This window comes from Pieris rapae, chromosome 1, assembly GCF_905147795.1.
Source record: "Pieris rapae chromosome 1, ilPieRapa1.1, whole genome shotgun sequence".
NCBI lineage: Eukaryota > Metazoa > Arthropoda > Insecta > Lepidoptera > Pieridae > Pieris > Pieris rapae.
The window spans coordinates 8,134,297-8,153,974 of record NC_059509.1 but is presented as its reverse complement, the minus strand read 5'-3'; the positions used below and the strand labels follow the sequence as shown (position 1 = coordinate 8,153,974).

Below are 19,678 nucleotides of genomic sequence, written 5' to 3'. Positions count from 1 at the left end.
CGGCGCGCGCGTTTCATTCGCGACGTCAGGTAAGTTCAACCAGTTTGAATTTGTCGCTAGAAACGAATCCTGACAAACTCACGCGAAAGGCTGGCGGTTAATGTGAACACGAGCTCGCAACGTTTTCCGCGCCCGTGCGTGCCTACGTGAACAAGCACTTACTTCTTCTTCTCATTCGTTTCGCTCTTGGCAGAGCGGTCGTGATCGCTATGTAGTAGAAGGCGCAGATGTAATGCGCTTCACGACGCTCCGCCACCGCTGCCTATTGGAGGTCATCCTGCTGCACTGATTCAGTGTTTCTGACTTAATCTGATCGGTGGTTACGGAGTTACGGCGGACTTAATCTGATCAGTCCAGCGTGTAGGTGACCTGCCGCGCGGTCTAGCGCCTTCCACCTTCCCCTGGACGACAAGGCGATCTAAGGACTGATCGCCACGCCGAGATACGTGACCGAAGAATGTAAGGATGCGAGATTGTACTGTTGAAAATAGACGCTGCTTAACACCGAGTTCTTGAAGTATCGAGACGTTTTTACGAAACTCGGTCCACGATACCCCAAATGATAGAGCATATAATGAATGTTGTGTGCACATTGTGGAGCTTTTTATTCTAGCTCATTAGAGCGAAATAAAATGTAAGGGATCTCGCATTAGCCGGTGAAGACGGTTTTTGCATTGATGTTTGATTAATGCAAAGTGGGATGCAGGTCTTGTAAAGGCGACCTCGTGTTTATTTATCTGTTAATCCGGAGAAAGTACAGGTGACTGAGGACAGCGCCCTTGTTGCGAATGGTGGCTACGGCCTTCGTGTACGTAATTACAGAAGGTCAGGCTACTATTGAGTGTGCACTGTGCTACTGCTGTGTGACGCCTAGATATTTGACGGTAAAAATAATAAGGTATTCTGTGGCGTTCTCTAGAGTCTAGATGTACGTATGAAATTATGTGATCCAAATTGTCAATGTCACCTTATAAACTGACATTAACTCGGCTTCTAAGCCCCACCCCAAGGCCACGTTTAAAAAAAATCGTATGTTCGTTTTAAAATGGCTGTCGACTGAAATCTTTATTGTTAGACTGTCAAATTCAGTCTATTTCGTTATTTTCGTTATGACTCAAGTTTAGTGTTTTGTCGTCTCCAAATGATAAAGTGTTTACGTAGGAACTCGTACATGTACATAATTTTTCACAATGAACGGATTAAGTTTTAGTGAGCTATGTTGCTTGTTTTGTTGTCCGCCATGCCCTGGAAAAATTGCAGCCAAACTAGCTTTTCTGCCTCCCGAACCCACGTATGCATTCACACCTGATGAAACTGGATCTAAATTCTCTATGACTCTCGGTGAGAGAGCTGAATGGCAATATTCAGAACGAGAAAAAGAAAATATAGAAGGATTTTATTCTAGAACTACTAGGGGAAACCGAATTGCATGTCTCTTTGTTCGATGTAGTCCCAATGCTCGGTTTACTATCTTGTTTTCACACGGGAATGCCGTGGATCTAGGACAAATGAGTAGTTTTTATTTAGGTTTAGGTACTAGAATAAACTGCAACATATTTAGTTATGACTACTCTGGATATGGTGTAAGCGGTGGAAAACCGTCAGAAAAAAACTTGTATGCTGATATTGATGCCGCCTGGCAGGCTTTGCGTACTCGTTATGGCATCAGCCCGGAAAATATTATACTATATGGGCAGAGTATTGGTACTGTGCCAACAGTGGATTTAGCTGCTCGTTATGAGGTGGGAGCTGTAGTTCTTCATTCTCCATTAATGTCCGGTATGCGTGTTGCCTTCCCTAACACTAAGAGGACCTGGTTTTTTGATGCTTTCCCAAGGTAAAAACCTGTGTAAACTAATTCAAATGACTCATTATTCATTCAGGAAGAGGCAACAATATGAACAAAAGAATAACCTTTAAGGAAGTAAAATTATGCATTAATGTGAATTCTTAATTAACTGTATACTTTAATTATTGGAATCACATACTCATAACAATAAAATGAAACACTTCTAAATCAAAAGTTAATTTAAGTACAGTAGATAATTATCTCAAAAACTTATCAATAAAGTGGACTCAAACACCTCCACCCCATTTTCCATTATGAAATACGGCCACAAAAGCAATTATTTAAATATATTTTCTAATTATTTTCTTCTTAATGCATAATAAAGCATTACAAAGTAAAAACTACTATGTAATAAACAAAATAATTAAAATTAATAGGTATCATTAAGTAGGAATAATGTGATAGGTCTGATAAAATATGTTGCTTTGTAAAATTATATATGGAAATATAGACATTCAAGGATTTATAATTTATTTAGACAATTTTGTTAATAATTCAATATAATTATTATTATAATAATAATAGTTTTTTATATATGTATATAACAGATTTTGACTGTTATAACAACATTGAAGGGACTACTTATATTTGGTTGTAAAAAGCGGTACTTGTAACATCCAATATTGTTATTATTAAGCACCAAGCACAATAGAATTCAGCTGGGACCTTTGATTTTGGTCAATATAATCAGTATGTTGTTCTAAATGATGTCTTTGTACATTTTTAATATTCCTGATTATTTTATTACTCTTTTTAATATGTGTGTTGTGTATATCATATTTCAGTATTGACAAGATTCCTAAAGTAACCTCTCCAGTCCTTGTGATACATGGAACAGAAGATGAGGTGATTGATTTTTCTCATGGTCTTGCAATTTATGAGCGCTGTCCTCGTGCTGTGGAACCATTATGGGTTGAGGTATGGGATAAAATACATTTCTAATTTCAATAAATACTGATGCTTTTATTTTTAATTTTTATTTTATTTCAGGGAGCTGGGCATAATGATGTAGAATTGTTTAACCAATATTTAGAAAGACTGAAGAGGTTTGTCTCTGTGGAATTGCTCAACTGACATAGACTGCCGGCCTCAGGCCATAATATTCAAGGTACTAATAGATAATATTTAGTTTATTTAACAGTGTCGAAAACAAGTAAAGACATAAACCATGCAATGTTAATATTAAAATAAATATGCACAAAAATTCAGGCTATTGTGAGGTTTCCATATATATTATCCTTTCTTACTTTGCATATTTGACACATGGACTCACAATGGAAGCGTTCCGATTATTTGGTGTTTATATACGCAAACGTGTTTTCAAAGTTGCTTCACTTTCAACTAACAAATAATATAAATAGTAACGTCTGTAATATGCGGTTGTATGAAATAAGACATTTCGTCGAAGCTTTCGAAGCTAATGCGATTTATCCCGTAATACTATGGTTAGACAATCTATAATAGTCTAGCGCCTAATACGCAGTACGTTTATAAGTTATTATTATTAGCTTATTGATTATAAGGCATATAGATCTATCTAACTAACTATAAACTAACTAGAAAATAGAAACTTTATAGTCTAAGTTTAGTTAGTAGTTCTATCAATTTATAATCTTATCCTGTTTGTTCATATATTAATTATATTATATTATTGTATATATAATTTTTAAATGTATTGTATATAAAGTTTGATTTATTTGTTCCTACGTAACAAAAATTGTTACTTAATAAATTGGTTTTGAATATTTATATTGAATAAATATAGTACTTCCCAATTTATGAAATTAATAGCAAACAGCAGATGACTGCAATGATATATTCAAATTACGTGTCTTTGGGTCTGTCTGGCTTTTGAATAATTTTATATATCTTCAGTCCTGCATCTCGTACCATTTTAACATTTGCAACGATTGCGCGCTTACATTCAGCCGTTGCTATTCAACGATTGGCACATTCGCCTAGGCGTAAGGTAATGCGTAGCACTGAATGTCTTAACATTTCCAATTATCAGGTAGTAATTTTTTATTTTGACTATGTCAAAATATCGTCAACATGTGTAATAATATTAATAAAATCACGACACTTCTTACGGCTTTTCCATAGAAATGATGATGATGTCTATTTACTTTAATTGCCTTTGATTGTACATAAGTCATGTATATTTCTATATTTTCAAGAGGAATATAATTTGTGAACAGGGTGAACTCAAAAACTTCATAAGCATCTCTGGTTGTGAATTAGTGAAACTATCCACATAATATGTAGAATCATTATAGTACACAATCTATGGAATAGTGTAGAATATGTAGTCCAAACAGTTTGTTTTATACACTAAACAAAAATGTTCCCATTATCAGTTATATTATTCTCCAGTTTGTCATTCTTAGACATACTGAAGAAATTATATTTTATTGACATAAGTTATGAATCAAGAGCACCTGCAGGTTCTACATAAATTAAATTTAAGTAACGTTGTTACTGCTTAATCAAACTTAAAACAAAATATAAATTGCCTGCACTTTTTGTAACTCCAATCATTTGGATACAATTTGATTTCCCGATATTTTATGTCACCAACAGATTCTGTAGAAGGCATTGCTGGTATCAACTTTATTTTGTCATCATGCTTTAATGATATACGAAACTAGAAAACTACTTGGAAAATATGTTACTGAATACACAAAGTCCTAGAACGTAGACTTTTATGTCAATTCTATATAACCAGTTACCACCAGTGCTTTAATGTTACTCTGCTGTAATAATATACTATCTGGGGTCTTAGTCAAGATGCCTTAACAGTAGTGTGTGTAGAAACTCGAAAACTAATGTATGAAAATGACAGTTCGTGTCGAAAATTTTCATACAAACCTAGTTTTCGACTTTCTATATACACTAATGTTAAGGCTTCTTAGATAAACTCCCTGAACCGTAGTTTATGCCGTTGCCATTATATTTTATAACTTTAACGAACTAGATAAGTTGTTTGATCACAATACGAATACAGAACAAATAGAATTTTCTTAGACAACTGTTAAAGTGAAGTGCCGGAAAAAGAAGTAAAAATCTCAAAAACAGCAGAAAGTTTTTTACTCAAACCTAAACATTTGTTTGCTCCGAAACTGTATTTTATTCTAAAGACGATTTAGATTTTGTTTATGAAGAACTCGTAGGTCCTAAAATAATCGTCATACATACAACACAAAGTAGATAGACAACTCATTTGTTATGATAGGTTGAGGTGGGCTGCAAAATTCGTAGACTAACATAAAAAAAATATTTTTGGATAGAATTTGATTTGGTTATTTAATATATTCGTACAACTTTGTCATACAGTTTTTCCGTACCATTTTTATAGTATGATTTGTCCTGGAGCTGTTCAGTATTGTTAGAATGAAACTCCCTACTGCAGCGCACTCTAATCGGAATCTTGGAGTTCCACCTCTTCGTTGTCGACATCCCCAGGTGCCACGCCGCTGCCACCTTATAAACAGCAACGAAGCGGAACTTCTTCAACTTTCTAGACAGTATGATATCGGTTCATTCAAACGGCAGCCGTTGACAGGCATGTCCTGGACAGGCGAGCCCTCCAATAAGCCACTCTCACTAACATCAGGTTTTGGCCTAACATCTGTCTAGTTTTGTAAAAAACAAAACATTTGCGTTAAGAGTAACATCTATCTTTAGAATTACATTAATATTAACACATGCTTGTCTTAATTTACCTGATATACCCTTTGGTAACTTATCGTAACAACGTAAAACACAAATATTTTCGAAATAGCTTATGTTGTTTATAAATGATTACAGGTGAAGACCTAAATCCCGCTTCCACTCTTAGCTCTGGGACATCTAGTTCGGCAACAGAAAGACTACTCTAGCTAGCGGGGGCCGGGCCCAGCCGGGCCGGCCCCAACAAAAAATCTACTATTGGTTCTTCGAGCACGCAGCATCTCGATGAGAACATAGACAACAAGGAGTTATCTGCGGCGAGCGCCAACAGTCCGCGTTCAATCGCTCACAACATTAGTATCAATGTGACAGATATTGATTCGCCAGCTGGTGTTCGTCGTCGAATTCACTTACGGTCCCTCAGTGATGTAACACCAGCGGGCCGATCGCCTGGCGCCCGTCCGCGCTCCCACTCGGAACGACCTCGCGTTTCTCCCGGACCCTCTCCCGCCGTCTCGCTCGCTCCTTCTCCGTCTCCCCGTATTCCCCCACCGTCTCCACATCTAGTGACAGCTCTATATCCACGTGTCGTTCGTAGTGAGAGATCGTCACCGGATGCATCCTTGCAAGCTCTCGTTGATGATCCTCGCCCTAAAACTAATGCTTTAACCGTCGTCAACGATCCATGGAGGAAGATGAGCGAAGTGGACTTGAAAAGTGCGAGCCGGCGCAGACGGCCGACGGCGCGCGCTTCGCTCGAATCGAGCGGCACTGTGGACCCGTGGGTACGGAACCCAGCATCGCGGTCGGGTTCTCGTGACGAGTTGCGCGTGCGACGCGGTAAACTGGAACGTTCGGCCGCGGTGGCGTGTGAATCGTGTGGGAGTGGTGCTTGCGAGTGGTGGGCGGCGCGTGCGGTAGGAGACTGTACGTGCGCAAGTCTTTCGCCTGCACGATTAGCGCCACGACCTCCCCCGCCGAGGGCGCTCTCGGACGATGAGAGCCGCCCACGACGACTCTTCAAGTCGGCCTCCCAAAAGATCATCTGCTCGTCCCTCGAGAGAGACACCACCGCCCCCACTGCTGATCCTTTGCTCGAAACCACGTGTTGATTCAACTGTTCTTAGTTATACTGACTATCTCTTGTGATCTAGGAACGCCTATGGCTATGTGACTTGTGATTCGGTTTTGTATCGTGTTAAATAAGCGTGTTTCTCTTTCGATGTATGAGTATTATTAGTATGAATTTTTGTATTCCTATTTTTAAGATTTCAAAATTTATAAATGTAATTGTAATGTATCATATTATTATAGAGAGGTTACATTTATGGTATATTGTAATATTAATGTTTTGCTATGTTCTAAAAATTCGGAGATTGTGTATAATTTGATGGCTGAATGTGAACTGCTGATAGAATTTTAATTACATAATTGGTAGACTATAATTATTTGTAGTTATTAAATCACGACCATTTTCTTGTAAATGACATATTGCTAGTTCCTGTCTTATTTTACACCTTTTATTATCGAACGCACATTGAGAAATTACTATTTGGTAACTGGAGAATATATTATTAATTTTTGACTACTGTGACAGAACATGAATTAAGAACCATATTGTTATAAATTTTACGATAAAATGTTTTTATATTCTAATGAAGTTAAAGCAATAGCACAATTATTATTAACATTTTAGTGATAAAAATGCAATACCATTAATTACCTTAATGTAAAAATAAATTGTTTTTTATTAATCAAGATGCAGATAAGATTTATTTAGCTGTCAATAACTAATTTGAATATGATTTTTATACACAGTATTTATACCCAAAGTGGGCTTCCAATTTAAATACTGACATTGTTAACTAATTTATGAAAAGAAGTAATTTAGGCACCATAAACTAATCAATATTGCATATTATTTATATTGTGCTATTGGCTTTTTTATTGTAAAAAACATATCATTCAAACAGTTTAAAATTTTGTTTCAGTCCCTAATTTTTTGCAGTTGTATTTTACATTTATATATAACATTTTATTAAATAAACATAAAATATATCATTATTCAATAATCCATGTTTACATTAAATCACACCATGTATCATAATTGGAGACTGATAATTTCCTCCCAACTAATGTGCTTTAATGAGCAGTAGATTGGACTTGTTATCTCAATAAATGCTAAATATAATATGAAACGCAAACTTATTAATTATATCTATTTTATCAGTGGAATACCAGTCCTTAAATTTATATTATAGAGCCTATATGAATATCATAGTCACCCAGTGTTCCATATATCCTCCATATGATCTTTTTGCATAATAATTTATATTTTTGTTCATAATATAAGTTAATATTTTAAATGATATGAATGATTTTAAAATTCTATAATTGTAATTTCATTTTATACTTGAATTTTTAAAACCTCAATTTTGATGCAAAATTTTCAATGCCAATTGCCCAAATTACTTAGCTCTTTAAATTATTTACATTTTTCTATTGCTTAAATATCATGTGCATTTTTAGCACTCTTGTGCAGAAAATTTACTAAATTTTAACAATTTCTTCATTTGAAATACATATATAAAATAATATAAAATTAAAACTGCTAACTAGGTTTAAAATATAATTTGATTTGTGTTCATTAACACTGCGCTAATCTTTTACACTTACTTTTATTCTTGGACATAATCTTGATTCAACATTTTGTAACCATACTTTCAAGACCTAAGATTTGATTTACGTTTATCTATGATAAATGTTGCAGTCCTTTCTGCAACAAGCTCTGAGGATTTTAAAACAAATGCATGGCTGACGTTCATTTCAATTAAACATATTTCTGGCTCGTACATTTTTAAATCATCTATGTATGCCAAGGGAGCCCAATTATCTGTCTTACTATATATAACATTAGTTAAATGTTTTATGTTTTTAATTGCATCTTTATTCAGATTTGTAACAGTGTCCATTTCATCAAAAGCTAAAATTAAAACTTTTTCCATAACATTTGGTTCTATGACTTTTGATATTCGTTCATAATAATGAGATGGTAAGGAATGCCATGACAAGTATAAATATATCAAATAACTATTAATCCAATATGGAAGTAATCTTAACAGCTTAAGTAATATTAAGAGTAGACAATATATTCTTCTTAAGAACAAATTAAGGAATTTTCCATTTGGACTATCTGCCATTTTTTGTATGGTAGGAAATAGTAAGTTAATTGACAATATTCTTGGAAGGAGTTCAGGGTTCCTGTCTGTTAACTCAATTATTTGCCAGGCACCAATGGAATGTCCAATTAAATGCAATTTGCTCTTCTTACTTATGTAGTTTGATATGAGGTCATATTTATGTGCAATTTGACTATTAAGATTAAAAGAATTGCTGTCACTTGTTAAAGTTTCAGATGTTTTAACTAAAATCTCTTCATGACCGGCTTGTCCTGAAACAATACCTTTACTTTTGTAAATATTCAAACTAAAAAAATGTGGCAAATTAATTTGTGAAAAAATTGAGTTTTCTTTAAGTTAGTGAACTACTTACCAATTACGCAAACAGGCATTGTTAGTTTTTTATGCAGTTCTTGACCAAATTCAGAGTAAAAATCGACTAACCCAGGATTACCAGTCACACAAATAATGCATTCATCCACATCCTTATTAAAGGGGTCACCCCAAAGTAATAAGCTACTTTGGACTCCATTTAGAGTTTTCAATACTCTCTTCATACTCTCGTTTTAAAATATATCGCTCAGCAGCAATTTGAACTGCGGTTCAGTAATAAATTAATCACTAATCAGGAGGCCTATTATGAGCTCTCTTAAAACGGTCAGTTGAGAATTGAGATGCTGATGATATGAGTTAATGTCTGATCAATCATCAAATAAAATCGGATCTTTTCATACCATGATGAATGATATCTAAACAGAAATGAGAAACGTACTGAACTGTCAAGTGTCATTTTTTTTAAAATTTAGCCGGATACAAATAAGTCCATTGGCATTCAAGTGTCATCTGAAAGCAGTGTTGCCAACTTGAATTTTGAAAATTACGTAGAATTATGTATATAATTGTATAGGAAAAGTTTCTAGAATCTCCCAAAATCTACGTACTTGTTTTATTAGTGAAATGAAGAGGGTAGGGTAGTTAAAGCTGAATAAAACGAGTGATTTTTTAATGTTTATTATTACTTCCTGGTAAATTAAATTTTTACATGTTGTTAGCAACAAATATAATTGTCACAAATAGGTGTTACATAATTATATTATTCATAAAAAATTAAACCGCCTTTAAATTATCAGAACTTGACGAAATTTGAAATTTGAATTGGTTCACCCAATCGAAAGTTATGAGGTAACAATACCAATTATATATACACACAGTGAAATTGAGTACCTACCTCCTTTTTATAAAGTCGGTTGACAAAATTGTTTTTTTAATACCTACCTACAGCATTTATACGTAAACCTACCTACTGTATTTTTACATAAAATCCTTTGGTGTGGTGGGTGGGTGGGTGGTTTTGTCACCTCAAAAAAGTGACGACCGTGTTTATTTATAGAGGTACGCGGGACCGGCAGCTAAGCTTATGTAGTGATTAGATTCGCTCATCGATTCCGAAAGCAGTATTATATATATATTTATTTATTTATTATTAATGTTAAAAGCGCCTCCAACACGCACTATTTCTAAAACCATAATTGTAAATAGCTATTTAGGTAGAAATGTAACTAAAACTCTCTTCAAAAATAAAATCTTTTTGAAGAGATTCTACTTTTCCAAGATCGGAAAGGGTCGCAGGGTTCTGAATTGAATCGCTTATCAATAATTGATATGCTTTACCAGGAAATGGTCAGTTGTACGATTGGATCGCGATATAATTATTGATCCAAGTATATACTACCAGAAGGTAATTTTGTTTGCACTGTACAAAGTAATTATTTATGTGGCTTTGTAGGTTTAAGACCATAATCTTGAAATGTTATCTACTAATAACTATGTACCTAATAACAACTCATTAATGTCTTATCTTTATATAAAACGGCATTTCTTTTAAAGCGTACACCGGGTATTGTTTTGCCGCACATGTACCCATGAAATAGTTCTTTGATCTATGAAAATCTAAGAAAACAGGTGTGTTTAGAAATCTTGACAAAGGTAAAATAATATTTTCATTACCTAACTTGAATTTGTTTGCATCCAGAGTCCATTGTCCATTGAATTATCTCTAATGGTATTACAATAATATTATTAAAATATCGGTGCGAATTATCTGTTTGCCTGATTATTCTAGATTGTATATATTGTGTGGTACATACTTTAGACTAAACAATTGAGTGTGAGGGTCAACACAAGTTCCGTATTTCTATTTTATAATAATATTTGTGGAAAATAAAGTTCAAATAGGTTTGTGTTTAAACGTCATTTAACATAAAGTGAAGAGTATAGTGCAAAATTCAAAAAGTAAATTTAAAGAATTTTTCGTCAAATCATTTATTTTACAGCATCATTAACACCGTCTTAAGTAATTAGAACCGAAGTAGAATAAAAGGCGCTCTGAATGCCACTCTGAAAAGTGAAGAAGAAATAAGTATTATGAAATCATCACAACTCACCTAGCAAACATACTGGAAGCGAAAAAAAGTATTGGTGCATACTTTACACGACAAAAAAAATAATAGTAATCACTTAAAGCCTCACAAGAATGGTTGGAATACAAACTTATTACTACTATAAAAATACAACTTTAAATTTTGTCACAGGGTACTTTAGGACTTTTGCAGACGAGACAGCTACTACAAAATACCAAAAATAAGACTAGGTGTATGGAAAAATGGGCTTCTTCTTCTTCAAGTGCCACTCCATTACTGGAGGTTGGCCGTCAGTATACAGTATAGTACCAGATGTTATGAGCGCAACTAAAACACACAAAATTTATAAAAAGGGCGACCCATGTTTTGTGGCTAATTAGATAGATAGACCAATAAACTACTTCAATTTTAAACAATAAATAACTTACTTCTACTACTACTACGACTTTGCTAGGATCCTGTTAAACAAATATATTTTTTATATGAAAAAGTACGAAACTGCTTATAGACAGTTTACGAACGTGTTGAATGCTCTGTTCATTGCACGTGACTTTGTAACACGGCAAAACGGTGAACATAATATTTAAAACTTATTTTAGTAAGAATATAAATCTCTGCACAAAACGATAAGCTTGAAACGAAATCCATACACAGATGATTTAGGAGTATAATACGGTCATTATAACCGTTACGTAATGCGTTGCTGTTGAGATGTTTTGTGGGTATGAAGAATGGGTTGTGCTCGTATTGTAGGTACTTAAGGCAAGTCGCGTTTAGTGAAAAGTATTTATTTATTTAAAAATAAGTATGCCATCGTCAATAAAGTCGTATTAAAATCGAAAAAGTAAAATTCGCATACTTATGTCAAAAACGTATTGTATTATAGTAAACTGAATAAATAATTTTCATTTGTAGAAATGTACGTGAAAAGTGGATTCATGCGTGACACTACGGTGGCAATGTTATACGCACTTCGTATTTGTGGTATGGCGCCTATTTCAATAGTTCCCATAAAACATGGCTACCAATTTCGCGTTTTACGATCATATGCATTTTGTAGCTGTATCCTGATTTTATTATTCAGTAAGTAAATATTTAAAATTGTTAAAGATCACTGCGTGTATTGAACCTGTTATTGATGTGCTATTTCAGTCGTCTTACGCCAAAACCCGATAACCTATCTCAATCCATTTTTGACCATCTGGGATAGGCATCTTAACCCAAATGTAGTAAAAAGTGTGCCAATAACCAATCTACGGATTATAATAGCCATCTGTCGATACAAGCTGTCCATGGTAGGTCGGATCGGTATTTGTATAAAAATGACAGTTCAACTGTGCCAATATCCTATTTTAACGTTTATTGGTTTATATTGATTAACAAAATATATGAGTGTAAACTCGGTAAAATGGAACGACAAAGAGGGAAGAAATTGCATTCTATCCGTCGCCAAAAATGGATTGTCTTCGTAGGGCTTGGTTATTGGGATGAATCTGCATCTGCATCTGCTGCGAAGAGGAGATCGATCGACTGTAACGGTCTGTCAATTCACAATCTCAGATTGTTTTCTATCCAACCATTGGTTATGGTCTTATCTATAATAGGACTATCTACAAGAATCTCTTTAGTATTAGTCATTTATTCAAGGGTGATATTCTATAATTAAGATAAAAGTCTTTGTCATTTTTGTATTTTTTAGTGATAACGCACGCATTTTCATATATTAGCAACACCTCAGATCTTAACCGCCTCAACAAAAATAATACGATCAATGCTATAACGATTTTGTGGATTACTGAGGTCTTAACATCTGTCGTCATCACTATCGTTGCGTCACTTAATGGTTATCGAAGAATGAAAAAGTTTATAGAACATTTGAAATCTGTTGATAAGGTTTGTACATCCTATTACTACCACTAACACCGTTTCGGTCGGTAATTTCATTTTTTTGCAGCACTATGCCGACCACGGGCCAACACGGCCTCGTTTGCAAGCTTTCGTCGCGTGTGGCACTACAGGTCAGTTATTGTGATGGCAGGCGGTATTTTATTGCGTCCGACACTTGGGGGCTAATATTTGATTTCCGTTGGGTGCTCCGGAGGGCGTTGCTGATTCTGTTGAAGAGATGATTTGGCGAGGCTAATACGCACTCAAAATAGGAAATATAACTCAGCCTCCAGGTCTCTCAGATGGGAGATTACTAAGGCAAAATAATGGAAACCATTATAACCAGGCCAGTTTGGGTATTTAGTTAGGACGGCATTCGTGGTATAGTAACGTTCTCTTTTACCTTACCTGGATGGGTAGAGACAATTGAGTCCAAGAGGAACCCTAGCGGTAAGTTAAAGCCTTCGATCAGGTGTGGCACAGACCACTTCTTTTAAAGCTCTTAGCATATGGGCGCTCCGAGAAATTATGAAACTAAATTTCCTTCTTTTCCGGTGATTGGAGCGTCAAGGTCGTCATTGACATGGAGCATATTCCGACCATTAACCCGTGAACGCTGATGTTCGACAAGGCTGTGTTTTATCCCCGACCTGTGATATGCTTAGCGACATTCATTCCTATGCAGACGACAGTACTAGAGATACTCTTGACACTGGACATACAGGACTTTCTTGGGTAGCTGTCAATGAGTAACCGAACAAATTTGTGCCTTTAGTTAAAATCTACTACGTGATCTCTCGGACCAGGGTCGACTAAATCTAGTCCAATTTTATCCCAAGAAGACACAAGTTTTTTAGCTAGTAAAAGCTAAAAAACTTGTGTCTTGCGTAGCTAGCTTTTGCCGCTCCCTAAGTACCGTTCTCACTCATGAGCGGGAGCTCCCCAGTATAAGATTCGATGACCAATCAGTTTCCGTGCGGGATGATCCTTTCGCGTTGCATAGAGGTGTGGGTGTCTTTCTACACCTTCTACCGCATTTACTGTTAAAAGCGTATGGAGGAGTTGGTCGGGTTAATACTTGCAGCTGAGTTTCATGATTGGTCGTGAAAAAAAAATACAAAAATCCATTCGTATCACCACTTATCACACCACCATCGACGGCCGGTGTTCTGAGAGATGAGGTTCTCTATTTGAAATCACCTCATTAAAGTATCCTTCAAGATAAGAGCGTACAATTTTATAAAGCCGGCGACGCACCTGCGAACCTTCTGTCCAAGGACTATAACTAACATCACTTAAGAGCAGATGAACCTCCTGTCCGTTGCCCCCTATTCTATAAAAAAAGCAGAGGTGAAGTCAATAATAATAATATTGAGTGATTCAACTTATTAAGTGATAGTGTTAATTAGACCAATTTTACTGAAATAATTTCTGTTTAAGCTAATATTGTGTAAAAATAAATAGTTCTAGAAGACATAGAAGGTTGATTACACTGAAATGTTACTGTACTACTAAAAGGTACTCATAAAATGATAAGATTCCAATAATTAAGTACGAAGTTTCTGCAAGTGGAAGTGGATGCAAAAGTAACAATAAAGGTGGTATTCTCTTTCAGACTAGTGCAAAAATAAAGATACCTCGTCATAATGGATGGTTATACAAAATTACTATTATCTTGGTCATACTTACAAGAATTTTTTTGGATGCGAGTTACGTATACATTGTGGTAGATAACTTTGGGCTTCAAAGTAAGATTTTGATTTTCTTTAACTTATAACAATAACTAACGTTGTAAACACTTTCTTGGAAATCTAACGATTTCACATATTAGGTTTTTTCTTTCCCAATCTGGGGGCACGGAAAATCGGACAAAAATCGGCACGATTGCACCATTTTTTCTTAAAACAGCTTAGGCATCGACCTCCGCATGATAACACAATTTATCTCACAGATAATTTTATATTATATTGAAGTAGATTGTTTAGTGCAAATGCCAAGTCAATCTATTCATTCAAAACATAAAAGATTTTTAACATAGAAATGGTTAGTCACTTACGTGGGGACCGAATAAATTAACGAACATGGTACCATATACCATGTTCGTTAATTTATTCCTTATAAATATCTCACAACTTTTATCTCACGAGAAGAACTGAGTTGCGATCCTTGGTTTTATTTAAGTTATATTTATGCTGTATGTGTATTATGCAGCTCCTTACAAACGTGGTGTAAAAGAAAAAACTTGGCGATTAAAAAGAGTGGTGAAGAGTTTATTGCCAGTTTTTCTCTTCCGTCCTACGCCCCTGATTTGAGAACTGTCAGTAAATGTAAAATTAGAAGCATTCAATGTATATTTCTTTTTTGACGTTCATAAGTGCACATTATTTTACCTACATGAATAAATGATTTTTTAATTCGAATTTGAATTACGCAAGCAGATTTACTGCAATTAATTTCCTTCCCCCCATCTTGTCAGCAAAAGTTAGCAAAGCCCTAAAAATAACAGTACATAAACCTATATACCTAACCTTGTAGAGATCTTCGAAAATGCATTTCGATTTCATGCATAGATAATGTGTGGGTAATAGATAAAGTGAGTAAAAAAGTAAATTACTGTTGACGTAATCACCAAATAAGAAAATCAAATCCCCCCCTAAAGTGCTTACGTAATACTTGAACGGCCCCTGAAACCACGCCCCATCCCTTCTTCTTATGTTTGGCAATGAGTTAACCTTCCACAAACATAAAATTTGTATGTTAATTAACTCAAAATCTTATCTTTTACAGGCCGTCTTCTGTACATCTACGCTAGTGCAGCTATTAAATATATTTCTATATGTTTATTGCAAATGCATATTTACATAAGTTACCTTGAGCTCTCATTAAAAATCGGATATATAAAAGATGAATTACAGGATCTTGTGGATAATCGGTTATGTGGTAAGTTACACTACTCTAAGCAAAATACTTAATAATAAGTCACGATTTGGCCGCAAGTTGTTCAGTATCACGAAAATCATGATCGCTTATGAACGTAAATTTAGCTTAACAAATTCTTCAACAGCTATTTAAGTGATCTAGTGAATTTAAATTGTACAATGTACATCAATATGTGCTCGCTCGTACATTATCCACTATTTAATGACATTGAAAGCGATCAAACTGTAAATCTTTATAGAATATAGTTTAATAGATAGGATGGCGTGGAGAGAAGAACGCAACCGCCGAATGGCGTGTCGGGAAGCGTATAATGCTCTGCCACATTCCACGTATGGTGATTGTTGGCATCTTAGGGCTATAGTGGGTATGCCCAATAGTGAGTCTGATATAAACTTCACTAAGCAGTTTGCCGCGGAATAGTATTATAATACGCGGATAGGAGCAATTGAAAACTACGCGCGCTGTATCGCTCGGTCCCGGCGCTCTAGGCTTCCGCCTTACGCCTTTTCGTATATATATTTATTAATCCACAATCTCAGATCGAAAACAATCTGAGATCAGACCATGACAGTCCATCGATCTCCTATCTGCATCCCAATAACCAAACCCTACGAAGACAATCTATTTTTGGCTGGCAAAAGATAGAATACAATCTTTTCGCTCTTTAAAATCATATTTGATAATCAATATAAACCAAATAAAGTGAATAAAACCGTACAAATTATATTAAAATATACACGTCTATGTTTATGATATTGGCACAGTTGAACTGTCATTTTCATACAAAGGACTGTCCACTTACACCAATCCGACCTACCATGGATAGCTAGTATCAACAGATGGCATTATAATCCGTTGATTGGTTATTGGGACACTTTTATAAATATTTGGATAAAGATGTTCATCTGAGAAGGTCAAAAATGGATTGAGATAGGTTATTGGGTTTGGGCGTTAGTCACTACAATATGAACACAAAGGCGCGTTTCATATGTTTGATACTTCGCACCCGTTGTGCAACCGCGCTAGGCTCGCAGTGTGGACGCGCACTTAAGTACTATATAATAATAATGCAAATAATATAAACTGTTCAATACATTTTTATATCAACCATTGATTCATAAACAAAAACAGAAACATCGATTATTGAAAAGTATTCATTTTAATAAGTATAATCAACTATTTATGTCAACTTTTATTTGCAGATGATTCTACGCTTTCGTTTTACACAAATTCAGTGAATGCAAAAGTAAAAATCCTACATGATCTGATGGACAGTATCAAAACAACATTTTTGAAACTAAATAAGCATTTTGAAATCATCTTCTTTTTCATTTTAGTAAACATATTAGTTAGAATAACTTTATCTTTTTATGGTATATTATATATTATTCAAAATGGTGAGTGATCTGCGGTATCTATAAAACGGTATATATATATATATATATATATATTATTAGCTCTTTGGATAGGTAAGTTTCCTAAACGAAGTCTTGCTAGGAAACTTACTTAACTTCTCGGCGCTAAATCAGACTGCGCTATGTCAGACAGTCATACTTCACGCGAAGTGTTACTATTTAATAAATTTAAGGTACTATTTTATACACCTTTACTACTTATTACCTGCCCAAGTAACCACTACCCAAACTCTACAGTCCCTGGTCGTTTACACCAGAACACGCACAGAAAAACTTTCAGCTTTTATAAATTAACGAAGGTTTGGCCGTCGTGGGCTCTTGCTCTATATTACTAAACAGTTTATTTGGATGGTTATATTTTAAAGGTTTAATAAGAATCCTATTTTAGGTTTTGAAGGAAATCGTCGCTACTTGGATGGATCGCCTTCGTGGTCCTTGGCATTATACGGCATTCACAACTTTGTAACCATATTTCTAGTCATTCAACCATTTAGAGTTATCGCTTGTGAGGTATGATTTTATGTGTTAGTAAATACATAAATGCGACGTGAAATCTCCAATTTTTTAAATTAGCACTCATAGTGCTTATATATTCTGATCGTTTTTATGATCAACAATCCTTTTGTAAATTTTAAATTAAAACAGTCATATGTCCACGGAACTCATTTTTACAATGTGTTTATACAGATGAAGTTCTTCCTTCCCAATAAATGCATTTAATGACCAGTTCTCTACGAAAGACAAAAAGCAAAGTACATTTTGATAACAGTTTGTTATAAGGTTGGACTTGATTTAAAATGTCCGAAAGCTGCATAATACTTTTTTTTAGCTTGCATACTTAAAATTGCTGATGGGTCGTATGATGACAATGAAAAGCTTCGCATTCCGCGTTTTCCCTAACGTTGATTTTTTTCACAAAGGATTGATATCGTACGATTTTTCGTACACACCTCTTGGTATAATTACCGTAGAAAGATCGATAATTATTAAGGTATGGTATATGGACACTATGACACCGTTAAACATTTTAATAATATAGCAGGTACCCCTTGTTCTTAAAAATAATATGTGCCAATTATAGTATGTTATCGTTTGTTTTCTTGTAACTAGAGAATGATTGAAACTTAAAATCACTACAATTATTTTATTTACAACACACAAATACACAGATTCACAATATTGTTTACCTACATAGTAATATTATTAAAATGTTTAATTATGTTTAAAATAGTTAAGTAGGTAGTATAAAATATAAGGATTTAATAATACCTATTAAACAACTAGATTTGTTAGCAGATGAGGAAAACGGTGGAAGAGCTACACTTGCTATCTTGCTTACTCTATATCGCCAAAGTGAATAGGGAGCGATGCATTCAAAGATGATTCAAAATGAACATCAAAAAACAGTATCCAAATCTCACAGAAGGACTAAATGATTTCATTAAGGGCACAAAGGAAGTACATAAGTTAACTTCGGAATAGAAAGACAGAATTTTCAGATGAACAGTTCTGCGGATTTAAAAATCTGATTTGAAATTTTACCATACTAATTAATTTTGCTGCGATTGCCAATATTCTAAATGTATATTATTTAATCTCGTTTTCTACATTTTCAGGCATTAGCTATAGTGATATCGTGCTTGGCAGCAATCTTGCAGTTACAGAAATAGAACGTTTAGTGGTTGCCTGGAAGAAATCGCTCGAAAGCGATAAGGCCGCCAGTTGCCCTCTTTTCATTTAATTATGTTCAATTTTAAAATTTATTGTGACGAAGTGTTAATAAATAAACTTGTAATACTAATAAACTTTAATATATTAAGTATTATTAGCTACTGAAAATGTTACCAAATTAATTAAATTTCACGATTTAAGACATTAATGCAAGTACATCTATAATGTTAAGAAGTATTAAGAACCTCGATAACATAATTAACGTACATCTCGTTCCATAATTGATTGTGGAATTGTGAAATATCAGTCGTAGATTTATTATTACCAGTATTCGACCTTTTCTATAGAATTAAGCTATGCCTTGGTAGTGTTTCTGGCTGAACGCTATTTATTGTACATATATGCTATATGACAGTTTTAAGGGTGTACTTTTTATCATAGATTTGTCTTTATTAGGTGTTATACTTAGCTTTTCTATAAATGCTGTGGTCTGCGACTATTAAAATCATAGAAGTTATTAATTTAAGTTAACACAACACCAGTCCTTTAGTTTAGGTACTGATAGTATAAGTATCTTTTGTGGTGTGGGAAAAAATAAATATTACTTTTCATAACTTGTATAATTTAATACACCTCCACCTGAAACTG

At 34.5% G+C, this 19,678-nt stretch overlaps 3 protein-coding genes and 1 long non-coding RNA gene across 5 annotated transcripts; 3 read left to right on the top strand and 1 right to left on the bottom strand.

The window, feature by feature from the left end:
* The first annotated feature begins 992 nt into the window (after nt 1-992).
* LOC111003812 (alpha/beta hydrolase domain-containing protein 17B) lies at nt 993-7,716 on the top strand. Its single transcript, XM_022274515.2, has 4 exons — nt 993-1,837; nt 2,635-2,767; nt 2,840-2,957; nt 5,657-7,716. Exons 1-3 carry the CDS (start codon nt 1,191-1,193, stop codon nt 2,921-2,923), a joined length of 864 nt encoding a protein of 287 aa, XP_022130207.1. The 5' UTR covers nt 993-1,190; the 3' UTR covers nt 2,924-2,957; nt 5,657-7,716.
* A 418-nt stretch (nt 7,717-8,134) lies between these two features.
* Nucleotides 8,135-9,477, bottom strand: LOC111003811 (lipid droplet-associated hydrolase). Of its 2 annotated transcripts, none has more exons than XM_022274511.2 (2): nt 9,071-9,477; nt 8,135-8,981 (listed from the first exon to the last, which is right to left on the bottom strand). In XM_022274511.2, the coding sequence occupies exons 1-2, from the start codon at nt 9,252-9,254 to the stop codon at nt 8,242-8,244; spliced, it is 924 nt and encodes a 307-aa protein (XP_022130203.2). In that variant the 5' UTR covers nt 9,255-9,477; the 3' UTR covers nt 8,135-8,241. The 2 variants fall into 2 exon arrangements, with proteins under 2 accessions (XP_022130203.2, XP_022130206.2); XM_022274514.2 differs by having other exon boundaries at nt 8,135-8,969.
* Nucleotides 9,478-10,550: 1,073 nt separating this feature from the next.
* On the top strand, nt 10,551-17,349 carry LOC111003900. Its single transcript, XM_022274656.2, has 6 exons — nt 10,551-10,683; nt 12,033-12,200; nt 12,817-13,010; nt 14,620-14,752; nt 15,792-15,944; nt 17,147-17,349. Exons 2-6 carry the CDS (start codon nt 12,035-12,037, stop codon nt 17,347-17,349), a joined length of 849 nt encoding a protein of 282 aa, XP_022130348.2. The 5' UTR covers nt 10,551-10,683; nt 12,033-12,034.
* A 403-nt stretch (nt 17,350-17,752) lies between these two features.
* Nucleotides 17,753-19,106, top strand: LOC111003845. Its single transcript, XR_002600597.2, has 3 exons — nt 17,753-17,869; nt 18,189-18,350; nt 18,976-19,106. It is a non-coding gene; the product is annotated as an uncharacterized LOC111003845 (long non-coding RNA).
* Nucleotides 19,107-19,678: the final 572 nt, after the last annotated feature.

What these genes read in the sequence shown, in the direction of transcription:
- LOC111003811 (XM_022274511.2), bottom strand. Translation starts at nt 9,254, where the DNA reads ATGAAGAGAGTATTGAAAACTCTAAATGGAGTCCAAAGTAGCTTATTA. An exon ending in AATGCCTGTTTGCGTAATTG is followed by an intron (nt 8,982 to 9,070) that starts GTAAGTAGTTCA and finishes ACAAAAGTAAAG; the next exon opens with GTATTGTTTCAGGACAAGCC.
- LOC111003900 (XM_022274656.2), top strand. Translation starts at nt 12,035, where the DNA reads ATGTACGTGAAAAGTGGATTCATGCGTGACACTACGGTGGCAATGTTA. An exon ending in TATCCTGATTTTATTATTCA is followed by an intron (nt 12,201 to 12,816) that starts GTAAGTAAATAT and finishes TGTATTTTTTAG; the next exon opens with TGATAACGCACGCATTTTCA. An exon ending in TGTGGATAATCGGTTATGTG is followed by an intron (nt 15,945 to 17,146) that starts GTAAGTTACACT and finishes TTTTATTTGCAG; the next exon opens with ATGATTCTACGCTTTCGTTT.
- LOC111003812 (XM_022274515.2), top strand. Translation starts at nt 1,191, where the DNA reads ATGAACGGATTAAGTTTTAGTGAGCTATGTTGCTTGTTTTGTTGTCCG. An exon ending in TTTTTTGATGCTTTCCCAAG is followed by an intron (nt 1,838 to 2,634) that starts GTAAAAACCTGT and finishes ATCATATTTCAG; the next exon opens with TATTGACAAGATTCCTAAAG. An exon ending in TGGAACCATTATGGGTTGAG is followed by an intron (nt 2,768 to 2,839) that starts GTATGGGATAAA and finishes ATTTTATTTCAG; the next exon opens with GGAGCTGGGCATAATGATGT.